Genomic DNA, 24,630 nt, shown 5'->3' with positions numbered 1-24,630 from the left:
TGCAGTGAAGAGAAGAAAGTGATAACCTGGGTTCAGTCTGGTCTGACAGAAGAAACAGGCTGTGGTAGTACCTGGGGAGATATATGTCATCTGCTGCTGGTCCTGATCTCTGGGAGTCCTGGACCAGATTGTGCTCCCTATTATATGGACTCCTCAAGATCCCAATTTTCTTTTCCACAGACTTGGCCCTGGGGGCCAAAAGGCTTCACAAATTCCAAAAGTTTCTCCAGCATTGCCTTCCTCTTCATTTTGTTACCCAGAATAAATGGATAATTTATTTTCAGAAAATACTTGCCTATGTGTTTTTATTCAAAAATGACAGATTGTTTGTATGTAGGCAGGTAGATTTAAAAAAAGACAATGTCAAATTAACAAGGGACACCAACCTCCTTGGGGTTCAAACAAATAAAAGATAATAATGTTATTGTGGTAACTTGACACACCAAAAAAAAAAAAAATATGGAGATCACTAGAAAATAATTTTTAAATAATCCTAAAAAAAGATCTTGATGAAATAAAAATTAATAAAAGATGACTATAAAAAATAATTGGAAACATTATTATGGAGATCGGGCTTTTAAAAAATAGAATATTATTCATGAGATGAGGATAAATAATGAAGAAATAAGTTTGTGAGAACTCTGTGTGAATATGAGCAGCAAAACAACGTCATTCTTCTAGCATTATAAAGAAGAAGAGAGTGCGCTGCATTAAAAGATCACAGAATTTGCAGCGTCAGGAATGTGCTAGCTCCAATATGAACACTAGTTTTACCACACCGGGCGCTTCCCTCTTGTACTTGCGTTAGAGCATGCGTCATTTTTGGTCCATTGGAACAGCATACAGACGATCGGTTTTCCCGATAGGAATTGGTTCCGTCGGAAGTAGTTAGAACATGTTCCATTTCTAGGTCCGTCAGAATTGTCGAAAAAAAAAAAAGTCAGATGAGGCACACACACGATCGGCATAGACGATGAAACGCTTCCGTCTGACTTTTTCTGTCGGACATTCTGCTCGTGTGTACACGGCGTTAGTCATAATACTTAACCCAAGCTCGTGCATGAGCATTAGCTGCACGGGAATTAGCATTAGCATTAGTATTAGCTGTGTGAGTATTGGTCCTCTGACAAAATGATTTTATTTCTAATATAACAATATAATACAAAATTGTAACAAAAAAACACATCTTTGGAACTTTTCAAAGCATTTTTCTTTCAGATCAACTATCTTGTCACTGACCCCCTTTTCAGTAACAGACAAGTTTATCCAACTTTTTACCGAATTATTCAGGATGACCGTGTCCGTTACACGTCTGTTATAAAATGTCTGAAGCATTTCGGATGGAATTGGGTTGGAATGATCACACCAAGTGATGGAAGTGGAGACACAGAATTACAAGAGTTGAGTAAAATGATGAGTCGGCACACCATCTGCATTGAGTTTATAATGAAGCTTACAGATAAGGATCACATTAATAAACAGAGGATGCTGACCGCCGCTAAGAAGTCAAGTAGTGATGTCATCATCATTTGTGGTCATTTCTCCCTAGACTATCTGTATGTGTATGATGAATTTAAAACCACTATAGAAAATAAAACTTTGATAGTACATGACTCATGGACCAATTCTAAGTATATGCAATCTGATTTCTTTTCCATAATTAACTGTAGTTTAATTTTTATATTACCATCAAAAACAATTCCAAACCTGGATACGTTTATTGACAGTGCAAATCCATCCACCCGCCCCAATGATCCAATGATCGAGGACATTTGGCTTCAAGCGTTCCATTGTCTTTCTTCGAACCCATTAAAAAATATCATCCAAGAATTTATATATAAGTTTTCTGCAATAAATTGTTCAGGAATAGGTCATGTCTCCCCGATGTTCTATAACATCAAGGATTCAAAGCCCTTCTATGCCTACACCTCCGTTTATGTGATGGCTCAGGCCTTGCACAGAATGAAGCTCAGCAAAGACAAACTAGGAACAAATAAATCACAACGATTAGTAAGTTTGTACCCTGTACATTAACCACTTCAGCCCCGGAAGATTTGGCTGCTCAATGACCAGGCCGTTTTTTGCGATATGGCACTGCATCGCTTTAACTGACAATTGCGCAGTAATGCGACGATGTACCCAAACAAAATTGATGTCCTTTTTTTCCCCCCACAAATAGTGCTTTCTTTTGGTGGTATTTGATCAACTCTGCAGTTTTTATTTTTTGTGCTATAAACAAATGAAGAGCGACAATTTTGAAAAAAACACAATGGGGGTTATTTACAAAATGCAAATCCACTTTGCACTACAAGTGCACTGCCATTGCAGTCACTTTAAATCTGAGGGGTAGATCTGAAACAAGGGGAATCTTTGCTGATTTTATCATCCAATCATGCGCAAGCTAAAGTGCTGTTTTTTCCTTGCATGTCCCCCTCAGAGCTACAGCGACTGCACTTCCAAGTGCACTTGTAGTGCAAAGTGGATTTGCCTCTAGTAAATAGCCCCCAATATGTTTTACTTTTTGCTATAATAAATATCTCAATTTAAAAAAAAAAAAAAAAAAATTTTTCCTCAGTTTAGGCCGATATGTATTCTTCTACATGGGGATAGATTTATGGCATTTTTATTACTTTTTTATTTTTTTTACTAATAAGGGCGGTGATTTGCAATTTTTATCGGGACTGCGATATTGCGGCCTACAAATTGGACACATTTTTGGGACAATTGACAGTTATACAGCGATCAGTGCTATAAAAATGCTCTGATTACTGTGTAAATGTCAATGGCAGGGAAGAGGTTAACACTAGGGGTCGATCAATGGGTTAACTGTGTTCCCTAGGTGTGTTCTAACTGTAGGGGGGATGGGACTGACTAGGGGAGGAGAGAGATCGGTGTTCATACTTATTATGAACACACGATCTCTCTCCTCTCCCCTGAGAGAATCGGGATTTGTTTGTTTACGCACACAGCTCACGGTTCTCGCTCTGTCATGAGCGATCGTGGGTGCCCAGCGGTCATCGCGCCCACTGGGCACTCGCACTGGCTCCGGGCACACGCTGCGGGCACGTGCGGGTGCCTCCGGCGGCGCGCGTGCGCCTCCTACAGCGTCTTAAAGGGCCAACGTACAGCTACACGTACAGTATAACTGCGGTGGCTAGTCAGCAAACAGTTAAATAGAATACATAATATATGGTACATTTGATGGACAGTTGTTTTTTGGATGGACTATGGTCATCAAGAATAGATAATTACAACTGTTTTGATCAGTGGCAGCTGGTGGTTTTCATTTTTTTGAGGGGGGCAAACAATTCACCCCCCCCAGGGTCAGTGGCCGATCAGTCTGTCTGATCACACGCACCAAAGGTCAGTCACCACTTACCCCATCTAGGTCACGGGCAGCGCTTCCTCTGGGCGGCGGCTTTACCCTGCGTCTCCTCATCCTCTGCTTCATGGTGGCTTCCCCTGGGTCTCCTCCTCCTCGGTGGCCAATAGGATTGCTTTTCCTCTCAGCCAATCGGGTCTCAGGAACCGCTTTCCTGATTGGCAGGGAAAAGAATCAGGAAGGCAGTAGCGAAAATTAATTCCGGTGATATATGGCTCAGCGACAGGAGGGCGGATGGGCTCAGGCACATCAGGCATGGTTACTATTAACATACTGGGCTCCAACACACTGTCACTTTCCCGGGCGGTCGCTGTAAGTTCCTCTCCCGCACTTCCGGACCGTCATGTCTCTCCCTCCGCCCCCCTCTCCGCTTCCTCCGGGGCTTCCGCAGTCTGGATGAATGAAGAACAGAGCAGGGAAGCAGTGCGGGAGTTCCTGAGGCACAGGCATGACAAGCTGGACACCGCACCCACACCTGGCAGCAGGAACTGGATAGCATCGGTGGCATATAGAGGAACTGATGTCCCCCATTCCCTCCGGCACCCACTTAATGCCTGCGGGAGGGAGAGAAGGAAAAGCAAGCATTCAGTGGCTGCAGGAGGAAATGAAAGACATCAGTTCCTCTGTATGCCGATTCTATGCAGGTGTACACGGGCCCCCTGGAGTAAGGGACCGGGTCACAATTGAGACCTCTGTGAACCCTGTAGGTACACCCCTGCAACAATTTAAACTGTACTTATTTATTAGTAAATGTCATTTTTCCAGTTGCACATCCTAAAGAAGGAATTTTAAAAATGTCCCCCCCCCCCCTCCCAAAATACATACCAAATCTTTTGAGTTGGATTTGACAAAAAATCAAAAAAAGTGTTAGGTCCCCCCAAAAAATCTATGCCAGGCGCTTAATCTAAGAATGGAGTGCGGCTGGTGGAGCTCGCGGCGGGCACGCCAGTGCCCGCAAACCACTTCTTAGAGGGCAATGTACAGGTAAGTTAATCTGCCTGTACATGCCCTTCTGCCAATGTACAGTATATCGGTGTGAGTCGGTCGACAAGCAGACACATTTTCCAATTTTCGTTCTTGTTTTTGTTCTTTTGAATTTTCGGATTTTACTTCTTATTTTCGGATGTTTGGATTTTTGAATTTCCAAATTTCCAAATCTTCTAATTTACGAATTTTTGATTTTTGGGTTTTCGAGTTAAAGAATTTCCGAATTCTTTCGAATTTCCAGCTTTTTGAATTTCGGAAATATTCATTGAACAGGTTTTCGTTAATTTGAATATTTCCGAATTAACAAATTTGTCGAATTCGGAAACTAAAAACAAATGGCACATGTCTACATGGCAGTGAAAAGCTTAAAGCGCATTGAAACTCACTCAGAACACCCTGAAGCCTACATTCATTTCTCCTTCCTTATTGGCTCCAGCACATTTCCCCAAAAATTGTGAAATTTTGTAGAAATGTTCTAATTTTCACCCAGATTTAGCAAAAACTCAAAATTTTGCTGATCCCCTAATTGTAAACCAATGTCTATGTAAAGATTACTTTCATATTCTGTTTATTTTACTTTATCATTTGTCTCTCAATTTTTCCATTGAAGTTGCACAGCTATATGAGAAGGGTTCCTCACTCGGATTCCACTGGAGCGGAGATCTTCTTCAATGATAAAGCAGAAGTCCCCAACAAGTTGATTTTAGCAAATATTATCATTTACAAAAACGAGACCGACTACAGATTTCTCACGGTGCCATTGCTTGCCTTTAACAAGACTCTGGATGACGACAATGATGATGATATTTTCAGTATTGAACTTAATAATGTCTCATGGAAAAATGCCATTGTAAGAAATGATCTCTGTATTTATAGAGAGTCTTGTTTTATTTGTACATTTTATTTACCAATTGGCACGAATGCTGGCCATACACTAGACGAAAAAATCAGATGAAAATCGGTCATTTAGACACTTCATTCGTTTTTTCGCCAAGTTAATGGGCACAAATCGTTAATCGGTTGTGACGTGTTTGTGGCAAAAAAAAAAAAAAAAAAACGAACGTCAAGTTTGGAAAACTTCTGCCGTATGAACGATAAATTGCAAGGTTAATCGCGTTGTTCGTTCCATGAAAAAAAACGAATGGTTGCTACTGCGCATGGGTGAAAAAACATTGAACCCGGAAGGGAAATATTCATGCCAAAGAACGTTCACATCAAAAAGTAACGCCAAATCGTACGCACCACCAACTATATAACCTGCACCCTCGTCAATCATGATCTTGTAAAAAACGAGTACAACAGACCAAATATGCAATAATAACCTGTTCCCATCTGCACTATAACCGAATGACGGCTCCAGCACGGACCTACATTGCCGGGAGGCCGTCAATAGACGTCCTCCCCTTTGCGCGCTGTTTTGACCGAGACTCGGGTGATCACAGATCAGAGTAAAGGGCCGATCCCGGCCCCTTACCACGTGACCAGTTGTCAGCCAATGCTTCTTCAGTGTCAACTAGCAGTGCTGCCTATCAGTGTCACCTACCAATGCCCATCAATGTCCATCACTGCCACCTATCAGTGCCCATCAGTGCCAGCTATCAGTGCCACCTATCAGTGCCCATCAGTGCCAGCTATCAGTGCCAGCTATCAGTGCCATCTATTAGTGCCCTTCAGTGCCACTTATCAATGCCCTACAGTGCCGACCCGTCAGTGCCCCCCCTCGGTGCCCATCAGTGCCATCCCTCAGTGCCACCTCTCAGTGCCACCCCTCAGTGCCACCTCTCACTTCCCACCAGTTCCACCTCTCAGTGCCCACCAGTGCCGCCTCTCAGTGCCCACCAGTGCCGCCTATCAGTGTCCACCAGTGCTGCCTATCAGTGCCCACCAGTGCCGCCTTATCAGTGCCTATCAATGCAGCCTATCGGTGCCCATCAGTGCAGCCTATCAGTGCCCATCAGTGCAGCCTCATCAGCGTACATAAATGAAGGAGAAAAATGACCTGTTTGCAAAATTTTATAACAAAATATAAAATGGTTTTGTTTTTTTTTTCAAAATTTTCGGTCTTTTTTAATTTTTTTTACCAAAAAATAAAAAACCCAGAGGTTTGGGTTCAGTGTAGCATGACCACGCAATTGTCATTCAAAGTGTGACAGCGCTAAAAGCTGAAAATTGGTCTGGGCAGGAAGGGGGTAAAAGTGCCCTGTAAGCAAGTGGTTAAAACTTTATTGCAATTGTTATTTTTTCGATAAAGTAAAGAAATATTTTTACAAACTTTTTTGTGCATATTTTTTTTTAATTTTTAAATAGCCCCCAAAAATGTTAAACATTATTGTCACATACATAACATTATACATCCATCAAACAATGATTTTTAATGATCTCTCAAGGTTTTCAAAACTGTAATTTTTTTACAAACATTATCGGCAGTCTGGAGATTTTGGTCCTGCAGAATAAACCTGGTTTGAGTTTATTTTTAAAGTTTGTGATGGCCGTCACCCCTACTATAGTGTGCATGTCCACAAATGGGATATTTGGGTGCATGAAAACACTACTACCATGTGTGTCCATACATATTTGACTTGTTGTGACTGCACACAACTATAGTAGGGGTGAATGGCTGCACAAACTTTAACCACTTCAGCCCCGAAAGAATTGGCTGCTCAATGACCAGGCCATTTTTTTTTGATATGGCACTGCATCTCTTTAACTGACAATTGCACGGTCATGCGGCGCTGCACCCAAACAAAATTGACATCCTTTTTTTCCCACAAATAGAGCCTTCTTTTGATAGTATTTGCTTATCTCTGCAGCTTTTATTTTTTTGCGCTATAAACAAAAGAAGAGCAACAATTTTGAAAAGAACACAATATTTTGTACGTTTTGCTGTAATAAATAGCCTAAATTTCTTTTTTTTTTTTTTAAAAAGCTAATTTTTTCCTCAGTTTAGGTCGATATGTATTCTTCTACATATTTTTGGTAATAAAAAATCACAAAAAACGTATATTGATTGGTTTGCGCAAAAGTTATAGCGTCTACAAAATAGGGGATAGATTTATGGCATTTTTATTATCATTATTTTTTTTAATAGTAATGGCAGCGATCTGCGATTTTTATCGAGACTGTGACAAATGGCGGGCACATTGGACACTTTTTACACATTTTTGGGTCAATTGACAATTATACAGCGATCAGTGCTATAAAAATGCATGGATTACTGTATAAATGTCACTGGCAGGGAAGGGGTTAACGCTGTAGGGGGGAGGGGACTGACTAGAGGGGATGACAGATCATGGTTCCCAGCTCGTAGGAACTCACGATCTCTCTCCCCTCTCCTCACAGAACAGGGATTTGTGTGTTTACATACACATGTCCCTGTCCTGCTTCTCGTGGCCGCGATCCCTCGTGGCCGGCGGTCATCGTGTCCGGCGGTCACAAGCATCGGCACCCCCGCTGTGCAGCGGGCGTGTGCATGCCTGCTATCCTGCTTAAAGGGACCGACGTATAGCTACGACGGTTCGCAGGATTGTGCCGACCTGGCTGGTCGGCAAGTGGTTAAAGCCAGCTTTGCTCAAACCAGGTTTTTCCTAGGCAGGCCTGAAGTATAAATGTGCATGAAGCACCCACATTACAGACACACTGTGTATTTCCACAATAAAGTGCTTGTCCTCAACATTAGAAATAGCTGAAGTTTTGGTGCAAATTTTGGCAAACAATGACCACATGAACTGAACTATACAAACAGGAAAGAAAAAAATAATTGACAAAAGTGACACATGTTACATTTTACATAGTGTGTCAACTACCAACATAAAACTTTGTTGGACAGAGGTCAAGTAATCTTTGCATTAAGCCTCGTACACACGATCAGATTGTTGGCCAACCGAGCGTCTGATTTTTGTCCAAAGGGCGTGTGCCAGGAACTTGTCTTGCATACTAACGTTACACAATTGTCGTGCCAACAAACACAAACGTACTACGAGGAATTTCAGCTCTTGAGCGTCACCCTTTGGGCCCCTTCTGCTAATTTCGTGTTTGGTGAGCACTGATTCCGAGCATGCGTGTTTGTGCTTTCCACTTTTGAGTGACGGACTTGTGTACTGACTATCAGAAAATCTGACAACAGACCGTTGTCTGCCGAAAATTTACTAGCCTGCCGTGTACAAACACTCATGCTCGGAAGCAAGGGCGAGCCGGAAGCGGATGGTCTTGTAAATTACCGTTCATAATGGAGAATTAACATTCATGATGCAGCAAATTATGAAATCTCCAAATGCAGTGCACATTCTATTCTTCTTTAATGGGATAATAATGAAGCGGCTTTGTTGGTGATACTGATGGAGTTATTGTAAAAAAATTTTCAAAGGCTTTTTTTTTCTAGTGATATCAAGAATAATATTATTATGTTTTTTTTTTTATTTGGACAAGTTACCACAACACCATTATTCCGTAGTTTTTAAGATCAAAGATACAACTATGTTGGTGTCCCTTGTCAATTTTACATTGTATTTTCTAAAATGTAACTGCCTACTCCCAAACTGTCATTTGAAATAAAACACATAGCCAAGTATTATTCTACACAATTTTTTTATTGTGCATTAAACAAATAAAACAAATAGAATTAGACATGCTATCTGCCAATAGAACTTAACCAAAAAGTACATTCTATGCATTCTAGGAATAGAAAATATACCAAATCAAATCATTATTCAATCAAAAAAATAATGTCAAAGCAATAACTCCAAAGCCAATAGTAAATAACACGTTATCTCCTCTGATTCCGCAACATGGCTGGTTGACGAACGGCCGTTCAGAAACAAACTAAAATGCATGAATTGAAAAGCTCTAACTGAAAAATAGGGGAAAAAAAGCGCAAATCAACACTCACCAAACTTCTACTAACACGAAATTAGCAGAAGGAGCCCAAAGGGTGGTGCTAAAGAGCTGAAAAACTATGTAGTACGTCACTACGTTCATAATTGTTTGGCCAACAATTGTGTGGCCGTCTGTATGCAAGACAAGTTTGGGCCAACGCCCTTCGGACAAAATTCCACGGTGTACAAGGCATTACAGTACACATTTGTCAGCCAAACACTAACATAGTAACGTACTATGAGGAATTTCAGCTCTTGAGGGCCACCCTTTGGGCCCCTTCCACTAATTTCGTGTTTGGAGAGCACTGATTCCGACCATGCGTGTTTGTACTTAAGACTTTTGCGTGACGGAGACTTGTGTACTGACCATCAGAAAATAGACAGACAATCCCCTGCCAACAATCGGATCATGTGTACGTCATTCACTGAGAGATAAGTCCTTTATATTACAATATTTCTTGATTAGGATATTAATAAGAACATTGCGTTTTAAATGAATATAATATACATACTGATATATGTAGTATTTGATTTGGAAGTTAAAGGAAACTTATATTGTATAAGTTAAATGTTTTTACATATAGCTCCTCTTGGCCCACACTTCAGGAATGTTGACCCCCACCCTTGTGAGAGGTGGGAGGAAAGCTATGTCTCAGGAAAGCCCACAATTTTCTGTAGGACTACAAGTCTATTAAGACAAACCAAAACTTTTTAGGAAGGAGGGGTCAGATTTTAGGAGAAGTTAAACAGAGAGATTTTGAACACTCACACGAGGAGAACAGTTAGGCAGACACACAGCACGAGGACAGCTACATCTACACACAGACACACATCTGATTCAAGCTTCACCTTAAGAATATAATACATTATTAATGACATTCTATACTTTGATATTGTTCTTGTAATATTTTGCTATTTTTATTATTAAATACATTTTTGAGTTTTGACACGAGAACTGAACGGACATTCTTGGAACTTTCCTCATCAATATGAATTATTGAAATTATTACCATAAAAACGAGAATATTACACATACTTCTCAAGCACATGGACAACCTTCTCCATGATGGTGTCTTTTCTTGTATTAGGCCTGGGGAAGTTGTAGAGCCTCCCATCATAATCATTTTTATCAAGAATCTTCACCATAGTTTTCATCTCATCCAGGGACATAGGTGTTGCTTTTTTTTTTCACCCTGTGCCGGCTTATTCATTCGGGAACAGCATGCTTCTTTTCATCATTCTGCTGCTAAAGATGGTGTGGGATGAAGAGGGGTGGAGCTTGTAAACTCCCATAGAGCACCACGGTACACGCTGACCCGGCATACAGAACGTTGTCAAGAACGATTACACTGACCAATCCACAGAAGATTCGTAACAACTGAAGGTAAGCAGACCAGTACAATAGTTCTAGGGTATTAATTGTTTGGTGTAGTTTGGCAATGATGCATTGTTTCTTACTTCAGGAGCAATGGTGGACAAATTTACCTCACCACATTTCCTGCCCCAATTCATTGAAATGTACCGAGACCCTCCATGTCTATGGAAAGTACGCTCAAAAGACTATTCAGACCGCCTTAAGCTTAATGAAGCGTATACTAAATTAGCGGAACTATGCACTGTTGTGTATGCCAAAGTAGATATATCCTATGTAGGGATGACCTTCGAGTTCGAGTCGAACTCATGTTTGACTCGAACACTGGCTGTTCGCAAGTTCGCCGAACAGCGAACAATTTGGGGTGTTCACGGCAAATTCGAATGCCGCGGAACACCCTTTAAAAGTCAATGGGAGAAATCAAAAGTGCTAATTTTAAAGGCTAATATCCAAGTTATTATCATAAAAAGTGTTTGGGGACCTGGGTCCCGCCCCAGGGGACATGGATCAATGCAAAAAAATGTTTTAAAAACGGACGTTTTTTCAGGAGCAGTGATTTTAATAATGCTTAAAGTCAAACAATAAAAGTGTAATATCCCTTTAAATTTTGTACCTGGGGGTGTCTATAGTATGCCTGTAAAGGGGCGCATGTTTCCCGTGTTTAGAACAGTCTGACAGCAAAATGACATTTTGAAGGAAAAAACTCATTTAAAACTACCCGCGGATATGGCATTGCCGACAATACACCTAGAAGTTCATTGATAAAAACGGCATGGGAATTCCTCACAGGGGAACCCCGAACCAAAATTAAAAAAAAAATGACGTGAGAGTCCCCCTAAATTCCATACCAGGCCCTTCAGGTCTGATATGGATATTAAGGGGAACCCCGGCCAAAATTTTAAAAAAAAATGACGTGGGGTTCCCCCTAAATTCCATACCAGACCCTTCAGGTCTGGTATGGATTTTAAGGGGAACCCCGCACCAAAAAAAATAAAAAAACGGCGTGGGGTCCCCCCAAAAATCCATACCAGACCCTTATCCGAGCACGCAACCTGGCAGGCCGCAGGAAAAGAGGGGGGGACGAGAGTGCGGCCCCCCCCTCCTCAACCGTACCAGGCCACATGCCCTCAACATTGGGAGGGTGCTTTGGGGTAGCCCCCCAAAACACCTTGTCCCCATGTTGATGAGGACAAGGGCCTCATCCCCACAACCCTGGCCGGTGGTTGTGGGGGTCTGCGGGCGGGGGGCTTATCGGAATCTGGAAGCCCCCTTTAACAAGGGGACCCCCAGATCCCGGCCCCCCCCTGTGTGAAATGGTAAGGGGGTACTTACCCCTACCATTTCACTAAAAAACTGTCAAAAATGTTAAAAATGACAAGAGACAGTTTTTGACAATTCCTTTATTTAAATACTTCTTCTTTCTTCTATCTTCCTTCATCTTCTTCTGGTTCTTCTGGCTCTTCTGGTTCTTCCTCCGGCGTTCTCGTCCAGCATCTCCTCCGCGGCGTCTTCTATCTTCTTCTCCTCGGGCCGCTCCGCACCCATGGCATGGGGGGAGGCTCCCGCTCTTCTCTTCTTCTTTTCTTCTCTTCTTCTCTTCTTCATTTTCTTCTCTGGGCCGCTCCGCACCCATGCTGGCATGGAGGGAGGCTCCCGCTGTGTGACGGCGCTCCTCGTCTGACAGTTCTTAAATAACGGGCTGACGCACGGGACATGACGGGACTTCCCTGTGGCATTCCCCGTGACGTCACAGGGAAGTCCCGTCAAGTCACCGTGCGTCAGAGGGGGCGGGGTCACCGGGTGGCCCCGCCCCCCGTTATTTAAGAACTGTCAGACGAGGAGACGTCTTCACACAGCGGGAGCCTCCCTTCATGTCAGCATGGGTGCGGAGCGGCCCGGAGAAGAAAATGAAGAAGAGAAGAAGAGAAGAAGAGAAGAGCGGGAGCCTCCCTCCATGCCATGGGTGCGGAGCGGCCCGAGGAGAAGAAGATAGAAGACGCCGCGGAGGAGATGCTGAACGAGAACGCCGGAGGAAGAACCAGAGGAGCCAGAAGAACCAGAAGAACCAGAAGATGAAGGAAGATAGAAGAAAGAAGACGTATTTAAATAAAGGAATTGTCAAAAACTGTCTCTTGTCATTTTTAACAGTTTTTTAGTGAAATGGTAGGGGTGAGTACCCCCTTACCATTTCACACGGGGGGGGGCGGGATCTGGGGGTCCCCTTGTTAAAGGGGGCTTCCAGATTCCGATAAGCCCCCCGCCCGCAGACTCCCACAACCACCGGCCAGGGTTGTGGGGATGAGGCCCTTGTCCTCATCAACATGGGGACAAGGTGTTTTGGGGGGCTACCCCAAAGCACCCTCCCAATGTTGAGGGCATGTGGCCTGGTACGGTTCAGGAGGGGGGGGCCGCACTCTCATCCCCCCCTCTTTTCCTGCGGCCTGCCAGGTTGCGTGCTCGGATAAGGGTCTGGTATGGATTTTTGGGGGGCCCCATGCCGGGTTTTTTTGGCTCGGGGTTCCCCTTAAAATCCATACCAGACCTAAAGGGTCTGGTATGGAATTTAGGGGGAACCCCACGTCTTTTTTTTTTTAAATTTTGGCTGGAGTTCCCCTTAATATCCATACCAGACCTGAAGGGCCTGGTATGGAATTTAGGGGGACTCCCACGTCATTTTTTTTTTTAATTTTGGTTCGGGGTTCCCCTTTGGGGAATTCCCATGCCGTTTTTATCAATGAACTTCTATGTGTATTGTCGGCAATGCAATAGCCGCGGGTAGTTTTAAATGAGTTTTTTCCTTCAAAATGTCATTTTGCTGTCAGACTGTTCTAAACACGGGAAACATGCGCCCCTTTACAGGCATACTATAGACACCCCCCAGGTACGAAATTTAAAGGGATATTACACTTTTATTGTTTGACTTTAAGCATTATTAAAATCACTGCTCCTGAAAAAACGGCCGTTTTTAAAACTTTTTTTTGCATTGATCCATGTCCCCTGGGGCAGGACCCGGGTCCCCAAACACTTTGTATGACAATAACTTGCATATTAGCCTTTAAAATTAGCACTTTTGATTATTCATGTTCGTGTCCCATAGACTTTAACGGTGTTCGTGTGTTCGAACAAACTTTTTTCCTGTTCGCATGTTCTGGTGCGAACCGAACAGGGGGGTGTTCGGCTCATCCCTAATCCTATGTGAACAAAAAAAATAGCAAATCTGTGTACTATATTCAAAAAGAATTGAATAAAATGAATTATTCCAAAAGATCTGGTGCAGATCAAGTGTACGTGCCATGCCTGTGGTATTTTGAGAGTCTCCGTTTTCTGACTGACCAGGAGGAAGCACGACCCTCTGTGTCAAGTTTAGACTGTATCAGTGGGAATATTTCAGGAGATGAAGAAGATGGAACAATAGAGGAAATGGCAGACAGTCAGGTAAGTAATCATATAGGTTTTTATTATACACTTTTATGTGTACAGATAAAAACATCTAGATTAAAGATAATACAAAATTACACCACACATCAAAATGTAAAGCCAAAAAAGTTAACAGTACCTTTGTACATTTGATTTCTTAAGGCACAAATAACATGACACCTGTGGTTAGTACTGAAATAATCGCTAAATGTAGACAATCAAATTTACATATACCATTTAGAGGTTGTTTTGTCCATCTACTGCTCCAAGAGCCAGAAAATATTGCATATAATCCAGGCGATTCTGATGGGCTAGTTGACTAGAGAGACGTGGTGGGGCACGGCCTAGGTTTAAAAGTCCTTTAGTATCATTACGCCACTCACCAGGCATGACATCCCCAAATAGAGTATCTTCCCGGTCCACCATGGATTGTGGCATGTAGGTGGAAGTAGTATGCCTTAAGAAATTATGCAACACACAGCAACAATGAACTATAGTGTTAATTTTTTTGGGGGGGGCTACATTTATTGCTGTATGGAAGATACGAAAGTGGTTGGCCATAATACCAAATGCATTCTCTACAACTCGTCTAGCACGAGATAACCTGTAATTAAAGATTTTTTGATCAGGTGTAAGGTTTTTTAAGGGCAAATGATTTCAACACATGGTCAGATAATGCAAATGCGTCATCTGCAATAAATATTATTATTATTATACACAATTTATATAGCGCCAACAGTTTACGCATTGCTTTACAATGTAGAGGGGGACAGCACAATTACAGTACAGTTCAATACAGAAGGGACAGGAGAGCCTGGCTCATAGAGCTTACATTTTAAAGGGAGTGGGTGGTGGTACAAAAGGTAATAGATGCGGGGAATGATTTGATGGGGTAGCTCAGGGACAGTTGTTAGGTTGGTGTGGGATAGGCTTCCCTGAATAAGTGAGTTTTTAGGGATCTGCTAAAGGTGGATAGGTTAGGGGCTGATCGGATATACCGGGGTAGGTAGTTCCAGAGGATGGGAGAGGCTCTGGAGAAGTCCTGAAGGCGAGCATGAGAGGAGATAACAAGGGAGCTAGAAAGCAGGAGGTCCTGGGAGGAGTGGAGGGGACGATTTGGGCGATATCAGCAGATGAGGTTGGTGATGTAGCTGGGGATGATGTTGTGGATGGCCTTGTATGTTGTGGTTAGCATTTTGAATTTTGTACGGTGGGGTAGGGGAAGCCAGTGAAGGGATTGGCAGAGAGGGGCAGCAGTCACTGATCGATTAGTGAGGTGTATTAGTCTATTCATAATAGACTGAAGGGGGGATAGCCTGCGTGAGGGTAGGCCATTAAGGAGAGAGTTGATGTAGTCAAGGCGGGAAATAATCAAGGAGTGAATAAGTTGCTTTGTGGTGTCATTTGTCAGGAAGGGTCAAATTCTGGAGATGTTGCGGAGGTTAGGGCAACAGGATTTAGCCAGTGATTGGATGTGGGGACTGAAGGAGAGGTCAGAGTCAAGAATTACACCCAGCACCCTGGCATGTGTGGAGGAACCAATGGTTGTGCTGTTGATCTTAATGGTAAAGTCATAGGGTGGGGGGGACCGGGAAGGAGGAAATATTACAAGCTCAGTTTTAGAAAGATTGAGTTTCAGAAAGTGGTGTGACATCCATACCGATATGTCATTCAGTAAGTTTGAGATCCGTGAGGAGATCGAGGGGGTGAGTTGAGGAGTGGAGAGATAGGGCTGGGGATGTCATTGGAGTAGAGGTGGTATTGGAAATATGAAGTTTAGTCCTTCCACTGTGTCCTCTTGGGATGGTAGATTCAGAAGTCCATTTTTTAAACGATGAGAAAATGCGGTTTTCTCAATTATTCCCCCATATGAATTTCGGCCACTTTTGCCCACATGTCCACAAAGATAAACTCATACTTTGCATTCACAATTGCCATTAGGACGATGCTAAAGTAGCCTTTGTATTTAAAATAGAAGGAGCCAGATTTTGCTGGGGGCGAACATGCTTCCCGTCTATGTCACCACCACAGTTGGGGAAATTCCAATAGTCGTTAAATTGTTTAGCTGTTGCTTTCCATTCCTGCACAGATGCTGGTAGCTGTGAAAGGTAAAAATATATATTAAAAACATTTTTAGGCTTAATTACCGTATTTATCGGCGTATAACACGCACTTTTTTCCCCTTAAAATCAGGGGAAAGTCGCAGGTGCGTGTTATACGCCGATCCCCTGAGCTGCACAACTCAAAAATCGCCGACCGCGATTTGAAAATGGCGCCGCTGGCACCGAAATACACAGAGCCGGTCCTCGGCTCTTTCCGGCGGCTCTCGTTCATTTTCGGCTCCACTCGTAGTCCCGAGCGGAGCTATCCGAACCTACACGGCTAGGTTCGGATAGCTCCGCTCGGGACTACGAGTGGAGCCGAAAGTGAACGAGAGCCGCCGGAAAGAGCCGAGGACCGGCTCTGTGTATTTTGGCGCCGGCAGCGCCATTTTCAAATCGCGGTCGGCGATTTTGAAGACAGGGGATCGAAGGCTGCACTGGGCAAGGCTGCACTGGGCGAGGCTGCACTGGGGGAGGCTGCACTGGGAAAGGCTGCACTGGGGAAGGCTGCACTGACATGGCTGCACTGACGAGGCTGCACTGACATGGCTGCACTGACATGGCTGCACTGACAAGGCTGCACTGACATGGCTGCACTGACAAGGCTGCACTGGGGAAGGCTGCACTGAGAAGGCTGCAATGATGGGCATTTAAATGTAAGTTTTTTTCCCTTCAACTTCCCTCCTAAAAGTTTTTTTTCCTTAAAATTCCCTCCTAAATTGGGGTGCGTGTTATACGCCGGTGCGTGTTATACGCCGGTGCGTGTTATACGCCGATAAATACGGTATCTATAATTTTTTTTTTCCTTTATTATACAGCATCTATTTAGCAATGAATCACAAACTGTCACATCACTACCAGAAAGCAGGAACAAAAAGAGAAAGACGAGGCAAGAGTCTACAGGCAACTTTCTACTACAAGCATCTGCAGCGTTAAATCAGAAGAGGGATGAATGTGATGACCTGGGTGCATTTACTGCCAAGAAAATACGCCAGATGTCAGAAGACCAAAAACAATTACTGGAACCATTACTCATTCAGCTTCTTAAGGCTTAAGAGGGGAGCTCACCACAAATACAAACTTAGCTGACCACAAAACCACACGCACCCAATCATCTCAACAACTTCAACAAATGCATCAGTGGCATGTACCATTCACAAAGCAGGATCGTCCACAAAACAACTGGGGACATGATTATCAGTACACATCTTTATGAATAACATACATTTGGTTTAAAACATTTTATGTTTGTCAGTTGGACATGTTATGAACTAGTTTGAGCTGTCTCATATGTTCAGAGCTTCAAAATGCAAAGATTACCAAAGCAAGCTCTGTTGTAGAGTGTTTTAGAGTTAAAAATAAAAGCACTGTGTCATTACATTTAAGTATTCATTTTGCATGATTCCTATGATGGCTTGACAGGTCTCATGTATGATGCGGCCTAGCGACTGGGCAGAGATTCCAGTGGTGAACTTGAGATCTTCAAAACTTCGTCCAGTTGCCAGGAAACGAAGTGTTGCTTGCTACCAGTCTCTGCTCTGCTGTGATGCTAGGTCTTAAGACTGTGTCCTTTTTTGTGAGGGGTGACACTTGACTCAAGAGCAACTCATCAGGCATCCTCAGATAGTTCCGATAATCATCGGGATTGTTCTCCTTGAGCTCTTGAACCAATATCATATGAGAGAAGTTATCACAGTTCTTCAGTCACTCTTTACTCCATAACCTTCGCCTTTTGCTTCTGGGCTCCTCTGCTTGCTGTATAGCCATCACTCTAAGCATTACTATGGCAATGGTCCTCTCATCCACATCCATATTGAAGGTGGTGCTGATGTAGGTGATGCAGTAGAGATGCTCATGATGGACCTGACGTACGCACGTTGCTCCTCTGGGCGTATACGTACACCACAGGAAGCCAGGGTGCAGAGGTCAAATACATTTTGTCACTTCCTTTTTATATGCAAAAACCGCACAACAAAACGATAAATTGATGTTCATAAACTATTTATTGTTCGAAAATCGGTCATTACTTGATTGTGTCATTGTTTGCTCTCACGAACGTATGTTCGTTTTTCGAAAGCGCACTCGGCTGATTTTTCGTCTGGTGTATGGCCAGTATAAGGCTAAGTTCAGGGCGGTTGTGAGCACAGGACAGCATGTAAATTGTACCGATACCCTCACACGCAACCACTCACAGCCAAAACGTGCTGCTCTTTCATCTTTAATGGCACCCCCATGCATCTGAATTTGGAAAACATTTTCATGTGTGGGAAAATGCATGGTGCAAAAGCAATATGCAACTTCCCGGCGCAGTGACGGGACAAGGTCATCTAGAGCCCAGGGCAAATGTACCAAACTGTGCCCCCCCATGAGCATTATGTGTCCCCCCCACCCCCATGAGCATGTGTCAGCAAAAATCCCCCCCAAAAAAGAAATTGAGCACTAATCTGCATGCCTTCCCCCTAAGCATATATCCTACCTTCTTTCAGTACAGATCTGCCCCCCCCCCCACTGAAATCCCCACTGCTGGCACAAATCTTTGCCCCCCCCCCAAGCTCAAATTCTCTCTCTCACCAAATTCCTCTCAGCACAACCCCCCCCCCCCAAAAAAAAAATATCACCCCTCCTAGCACAAATTCTCTACCCCTCAAATTTCCCCTCCAAGCACAAATCTTCTCCACCACTCCCACCCCCTCCTAGCACAGATCCCCCCCATTTCCCATCCTAGCACAAATCATCCCCAATCATCCCTACTAGCACAAACCCTCCCTCCCCTCTACCATAAAACCCCTTTCTAGCACAAACCCCCCCAATCCCCCCTCCTAGCACAAATTCTCTACCCTCAAATTTCCCCTGCAAGCAAAAATCCTTTCCCCCAGCTGAAATCCTTGCTGCCAGCATGAATATTTGCCCCCATCCCCCAAATTCTCTCTCCCACCAAATCCCTTCAGCACAAATCTCACCTCCCTCCCAAATAAAATCACCCCTCCTAGCACAAATCCTCTACCCCTCAAACTTCCCCTCCAAGCACAAATCCTCTCCCCCCACTCCCATCCTAGCACAAATTATCCCCAATCATCCCTACTAGCACAGATCCACCCCCCCACCAAAAAAATACCCTCCTAGCACAATTTCCCCTCCCTCTACCATATCACCCCTTTTAGCACAAACTCCTCGAATCCCCCCATCTAGCACAAATCCTCTTCCCTTCTCCCATTCCCCCTCCCAACATAAATCCCCACCATTCCTACACCCCTCCCAACTTTCCTTCCTATTCTTATCCTCTGCTACCCTCCAACTTTCTCCTCCCAACACAAATACCCCCCTCGTATCCCCTTGTGGTGCCCTCCCCACCTCACATGATATCACAGTGCCCAGGGCAGCCGTTCCTTCCGCCCCCCCCCCCCCCCCCCGTCCCTGTCCCTGCGGGTGCATTTTAAAAAGGTAAAGGAATCTCTTTCCTGCATTTCCTGCAGGTACAGCGGATGATTCTAATGAATGGGCTTCTGTGCCCAAGCAAATGGGAGCTGCAACAAACGCATCAGGCCTGCCAGAAAAAATATGGAGAGTGTTACTGATTCATGTGATGGAAGTATGTAGGAAATGGTGTTGTTTGTAAAAATTGCCATCACGTTATAGTTCCAATGAGTCGCTTGCATATTTCTGTTTTGTAATAGTGATTCATTCAAGCATCTTTCTTCTTATACTCTTCTTGCTCCATAATATCAATCTAAAAAGGTTTAAGTGGAGTTCCACCCAAAAGTGTAAGCTCCGCTTATCTTCCCCCCCCTCCAGTGCCACATTTGGCACCTTTCAGGGGGGAGGGGGTTACGGGTATCTGTTTTTGACAGGTACATGTCCCCACTTCCTGGGAGACTGTGTTGCCGCAACGTCCCTCAGAAGTTTGGCCCCTGGACATGTGCACTGCTGAAAAATTTGTTTGTTCATTTTCCTTTTGTTCGTTTTTTGTTTTTTTTTTCGAGTCATTCATTATGATCGCAATTCGTAAATCCGTAAATTCGTAAATCTGAAAAATAAGAAAGAAAATCTGAAAATTCGAAAGAATAACTAACTAACAATAACTAACTATTAAATTATAGGTATTGGAATTTCTTTTAAAATTTGGCTGTTAGTGAACAATGTAATAATAAATAATAATAATAATAAAAAGTTTTCATTATTATAATTGTTATTTATTATTATTATTAATTAGTTACGTTCCATTCGTTTAGATACGGCATTCGTTATTTCCGGATAATTCGTAACTTCGGATAAATTTGTATTCGTTATGTTCACTAACAGCCAAATTGAAAAGGAAATTCCAAAACCTATAATTTATTAGTTAGTAATAGTTACATTATTATTAGTTAGTTATTATTTCTGATTTAATAGTTAGTAATAGTTAAGTTATTATTAGTTAGTTATTATATCAGATTCTAAAATTTTTGGGTTTTCGGATTTAGGAATTCCGAATTTACTAATATTCGGAAAAATTCGTTAAACGGGTTTTCGTTAATTTGGATATTTCCTGAATTAACAAATTTGTCGAAATTAGTTAAAAAACTCATTCGGAATGAAACAAATTGCACGTCTATTAGCCCCCCTCCTCCGCCACCGGGCCAGTTAGAAAGCGCAATGGCGGCGGCAGCACCCGAGATCCGAAAATTGGCTGGGGTGCCGACAACACGGGATTCTCGGACAGGTACATTTCTTAATATTAAAAGTCGGAAGCTACAGTATTAATTAATTTTTTTGTGGGGGGGGGGAATGGAACTCCACTTTAATGCATGATAGCTTCCACTTGCCTGGTATGTAGATTATTTACTTGCCGACCAGTAGACATGTGCACTGCCAAAAAATTTGCTCATTTTCGTTTTCGTTTCATTCGTCTTTTTTTTTTTTTCGTTTTTCGGGTCATTCATTATGATCGCAATTCATAAATTCGTAAATTTGAAAATTTGAAAATCCAAAAATAAGAAAGAAAATCCAAAAATAAGAAAGAATAACTAACTAATAATAAATAACTATTAAATTATATTTGTAGTCAGAGTCTTCAAGTGTGAAATGCGATTCTCCTAATAACCAAGGCCTGAGGTGTGCCTTGGCCTGACTGGTCAGTATGCCTGAAAAAGGCCATACCCTGAATGTAAGAATAAGAAAAAAGTACTGTGAGTATGTATGAAGGCTGGGAGAAACGGGTGGTTGGGAACCCAGAAACGCCGACAACCCCGGCCCTGACAGAGGAAGAGGCTTAAATAGCCCTCTCAGACTCCTCCCACAAATACAGGCTGGTCTCCGGCCAGCCTTACACTTGTAGTCAGAGTCTTAAAGTGTGAAATGCGATTCTCCTAATAACCAAGGCCTGAGGTGTGCCTTGGCCTGACTGGTCAGTATGCCTGAAAAGAGGGCAAAAATACACCAAATTTAGGTGAAGAAGGGAAGGTAACAATCCATCAAGTGGGGTAGCATGCACCCGGGTGGCAACGTGTGTATCCGGTAAGTATCCGCTATGACAGGAGAAACCCACCAACTCCTGTCTAGGTGAACCCCCCTATAGAACCTGCGAAGCTATCCAGAACCCAAGTAAACGTCCCATGAAAGATTGGATGAGCCTGATGCCCGAGATAACCCAGACATGAGAATGAACTGCTTGTGAATGAGAGGATACGCGGGGGAAAGGGAGCAAGGGCTGGTCCAAGGAGCCCCTGCAAAATGATGGCCACGAAGAACGAAATACTTCACATGGACACCAGTGAAGTAGCTCAGTGAAATGCCCCCAACCCCTAGCCTACCCATACTTGGTATGGGGAAGTGAGAGGGTGAGTGTAAAGAACAACTGGCAGGAGTTCAAATGCTGGATAAGTGATGGAGTAGGCGGATAAGGCCCAAGCACTATGGCAAAAGGCATCGTCAACATGGAGAAACCATGCCAGACCCAGAACACTAGTCCCACCTGATTCGATCGAGTCGTGCTTCAGCCTGTGACCTGATGACCAAGTCTGAATCCTGGACCGAGGAAGGAGGGCCAGTCTCCATCCTGGGGAAATAAGTCCCATGGCATGATACAGTCATACCCAAAGTGATTGAAGCCCCCCTACCTGGAACAGGCTGGGGATCGGAAAAGATGACTGGACTGATGTCCCTGAGCAGTTCTCCAGGCAACATCCTAGACAAGAGATCAGAGCCGAGAGTGGAATCCAGAACCATGACGACGTTTGCCCAATCCTATCATTTAGGAACCGTCAAGGTGACGTGGCTCAGCACACACCCTGAGAGAGACTATAAATTCCTGGGCGGTAACCAGGGCCTCTATGCAACAGGACGTCAACTGAAAGAAAAATTGACTGCTTCCGACCCAAGGGTGCGCCCAGTGGCGAAACAACATCTTCACCAAACAACTAGCCCTAACAATGCAGGACTGACGGAAGTGAGTGCAAGCATGGTTGATATCGGTATGGATGTCAATACAGCCCAACCTGAGAACACAAACTAGAGAAATGACAGACAACAGGACACGAGAACAACAAACCCCCTCTGTGCCTACCTGAGTATGAGAACATGAGCAGAAATGTGAAGACCACTGCGCGTAAATGAACCTGATGACGGACCCCACCCCACCCCCGTGTAAGTAGTAAGTGTGCCCGAGTAACCTGCAGCGCAGAGACAGGTAATTAACTCAGGCCTAGTGTACCCACAGACCGTGGTGGGTAGTCATACAGGTGTGGTGAATGACATGCATCGTATGACGTATGGTATACAGGCGAGAAGATTGTGGTCAACAATCATTAACAAACGAAACCTCAGCCCGTATGGATCTGTAGATGTGACAGATCCCGACATGTGAGCCCTAGCTAACTGACCCAGGTTAAACATGAACAAAGATACAATGAGACATGACAAACAACGAAGATGAAAACAGCTACTGGAGTATATGCCATGACTGAACACCAATGCCCCTCTGAGAAACGCTGAGGCTGAAACGCTATGACAGAAATGCTGATACTGAACGCTGAGGCAGAAACACTATGACAGAAATCTTGGGGCAGAAACGCAAGGACAGCAACGCTATGACGGAAACGCTATGACAGAAATGCTGAAAAGGAATGCTGAGGCCGAAACGTAAAGACAGAAATCCTGGGGCAGAAACGCAATGACAAAAACGCTGAGACTGAAACGCCGAGGCAGAAATGCAATGACAGAAATCCTGGGGCAGAAATGCTGAGGCAGAAATGCCATGACAGAAATCCTGGGGCAGAAACGCTATGACAGAACGCTAAGGCAGAAATGCAATGACAGAAATCCAGGGGGAGAAACGCTGAGGCAGAAATGCCATGACAGAAATCCTGGGCAGAAACATAATGACAGAAACGCTGGGACTGACACGCTGAGGCAGAAATGCAATGACAGAAATCCCGGGGCAGAAACACTGAGGCAAAATGCCATGACCGAAACCCTGGGGAAAAAACATTATGACAAAACGCTGAGGCAGAAATGCAATGACAAAAATCCTGGGGCAGAAATGCCATGACAGAAATCCTGGGGAGAAACGCTATGACAGAATGCTGAGACTGAAATGCTGAGGCAGAAATGCAAAGACAGAAATCCTGGGGCAGAAACGCTATGACAGAAATGCTGAGACTGAATGCCGAGACAGAAAAGCTGAGACTGAACGCCGATCCAGAAATGCTGGGGCAGAACACTATGACAGAAATGCTGTGACCGAAAACACCATGACCGAAAACGACATGACCAGAAAAGCGTCATGACCAGAAAAACGCCATGACCAGAAAAACGCCATGACAGAAATCCTGGGGCAGAGACACTGTGACAGAAAACCTGGGGCAGAAATGCTATGACAGAAACCCTGGGGCAGAAACGCTATGACAGAAATGCCGAGACTGTACGCCGAGACAGAAATTCCGGGGCTGGACGCCATGACAGAAATGCTGGGGCAGAACACTATGACAGAAGTGCTGGGGCAGAATACTATGACAGGAATGCTGGGGCAGAATGCTATGACAGAAATGCTGGGGCTGAATGCTATGACAGAAATCCTGGGGCAGAAACGCAATGACAGAGATACTGGGGCAGCATGCTATGACAGAAATGCTGAGACTGAACGCCGAGACAGAAATGCTGGGGCAGAACGCTATGACAGAAATGCTGGGGCAGGAACGCTATGACAGAAATGCTGGGGCAGAACGCTATGATAGAAATGCTGGGGCAGAACGCTATGACAGAAATGCTGGGGCAGAACGCTATGATAGAAATGCTGGGGCAGAACGCTATGACAAAAATCCTGGGGCAGAAACGCTATGACAGAAATGCCGAGACTGAACACGGAGACAGAAATGCTGGGGCAGAACGCTTATGACAGAAATGCTGGGGCAAAACACTATGAAAGAAATACTGAGGTCGCCCGTTATGACAGAAATGCTGGGGCAGAACGCTATGACAGAAAAGCTGGGGCAGAAACGCCATGAGAGAAACATTGGGGCCGAA

General features: G+C 43.8%; 1 protein-coding gene across 1 annotated transcript in view; it reads left to right on the top strand.

The window, feature by feature from the left end:
- Window positions 1-1,356: 1,356 nt before the first annotated feature.
- Window positions 1,357-24,630, top strand: part of LOC141131612 (vomeronasal type-2 receptor 26-like) — a 54,699-nt gene continuing 31,425 nt past the window's right edge. The window contains exons 1-2 of the mRNA XM_073619130.1: window positions 1,357-2,010; window positions 4,980-5,219. Of these exons, the coding sequence (XP_073475231.1) occupies window positions 1,357-2,010; window positions 4,980-5,219 (894 nt within the window). The remainder of the gene's footprint in view (window positions 2,011-4,979; window positions 5,220-24,630) is intronic.

This window comes from Aquarana catesbeiana, linkage group LG01 (genome assembly GCF_042186555.1).
Source record: "Aquarana catesbeiana isolate 2022-GZ linkage group LG01, ASM4218655v1, whole genome shotgun sequence".
NCBI lineage: Eukaryota > Metazoa > Chordata > Amphibia > Anura > Ranidae > Aquarana > Aquarana catesbeiana.
The sequence above is the reverse complement of the archived record's forward strand: the minus strand, read 5'-3'. Positions and strand labels throughout refer to the sequence as shown.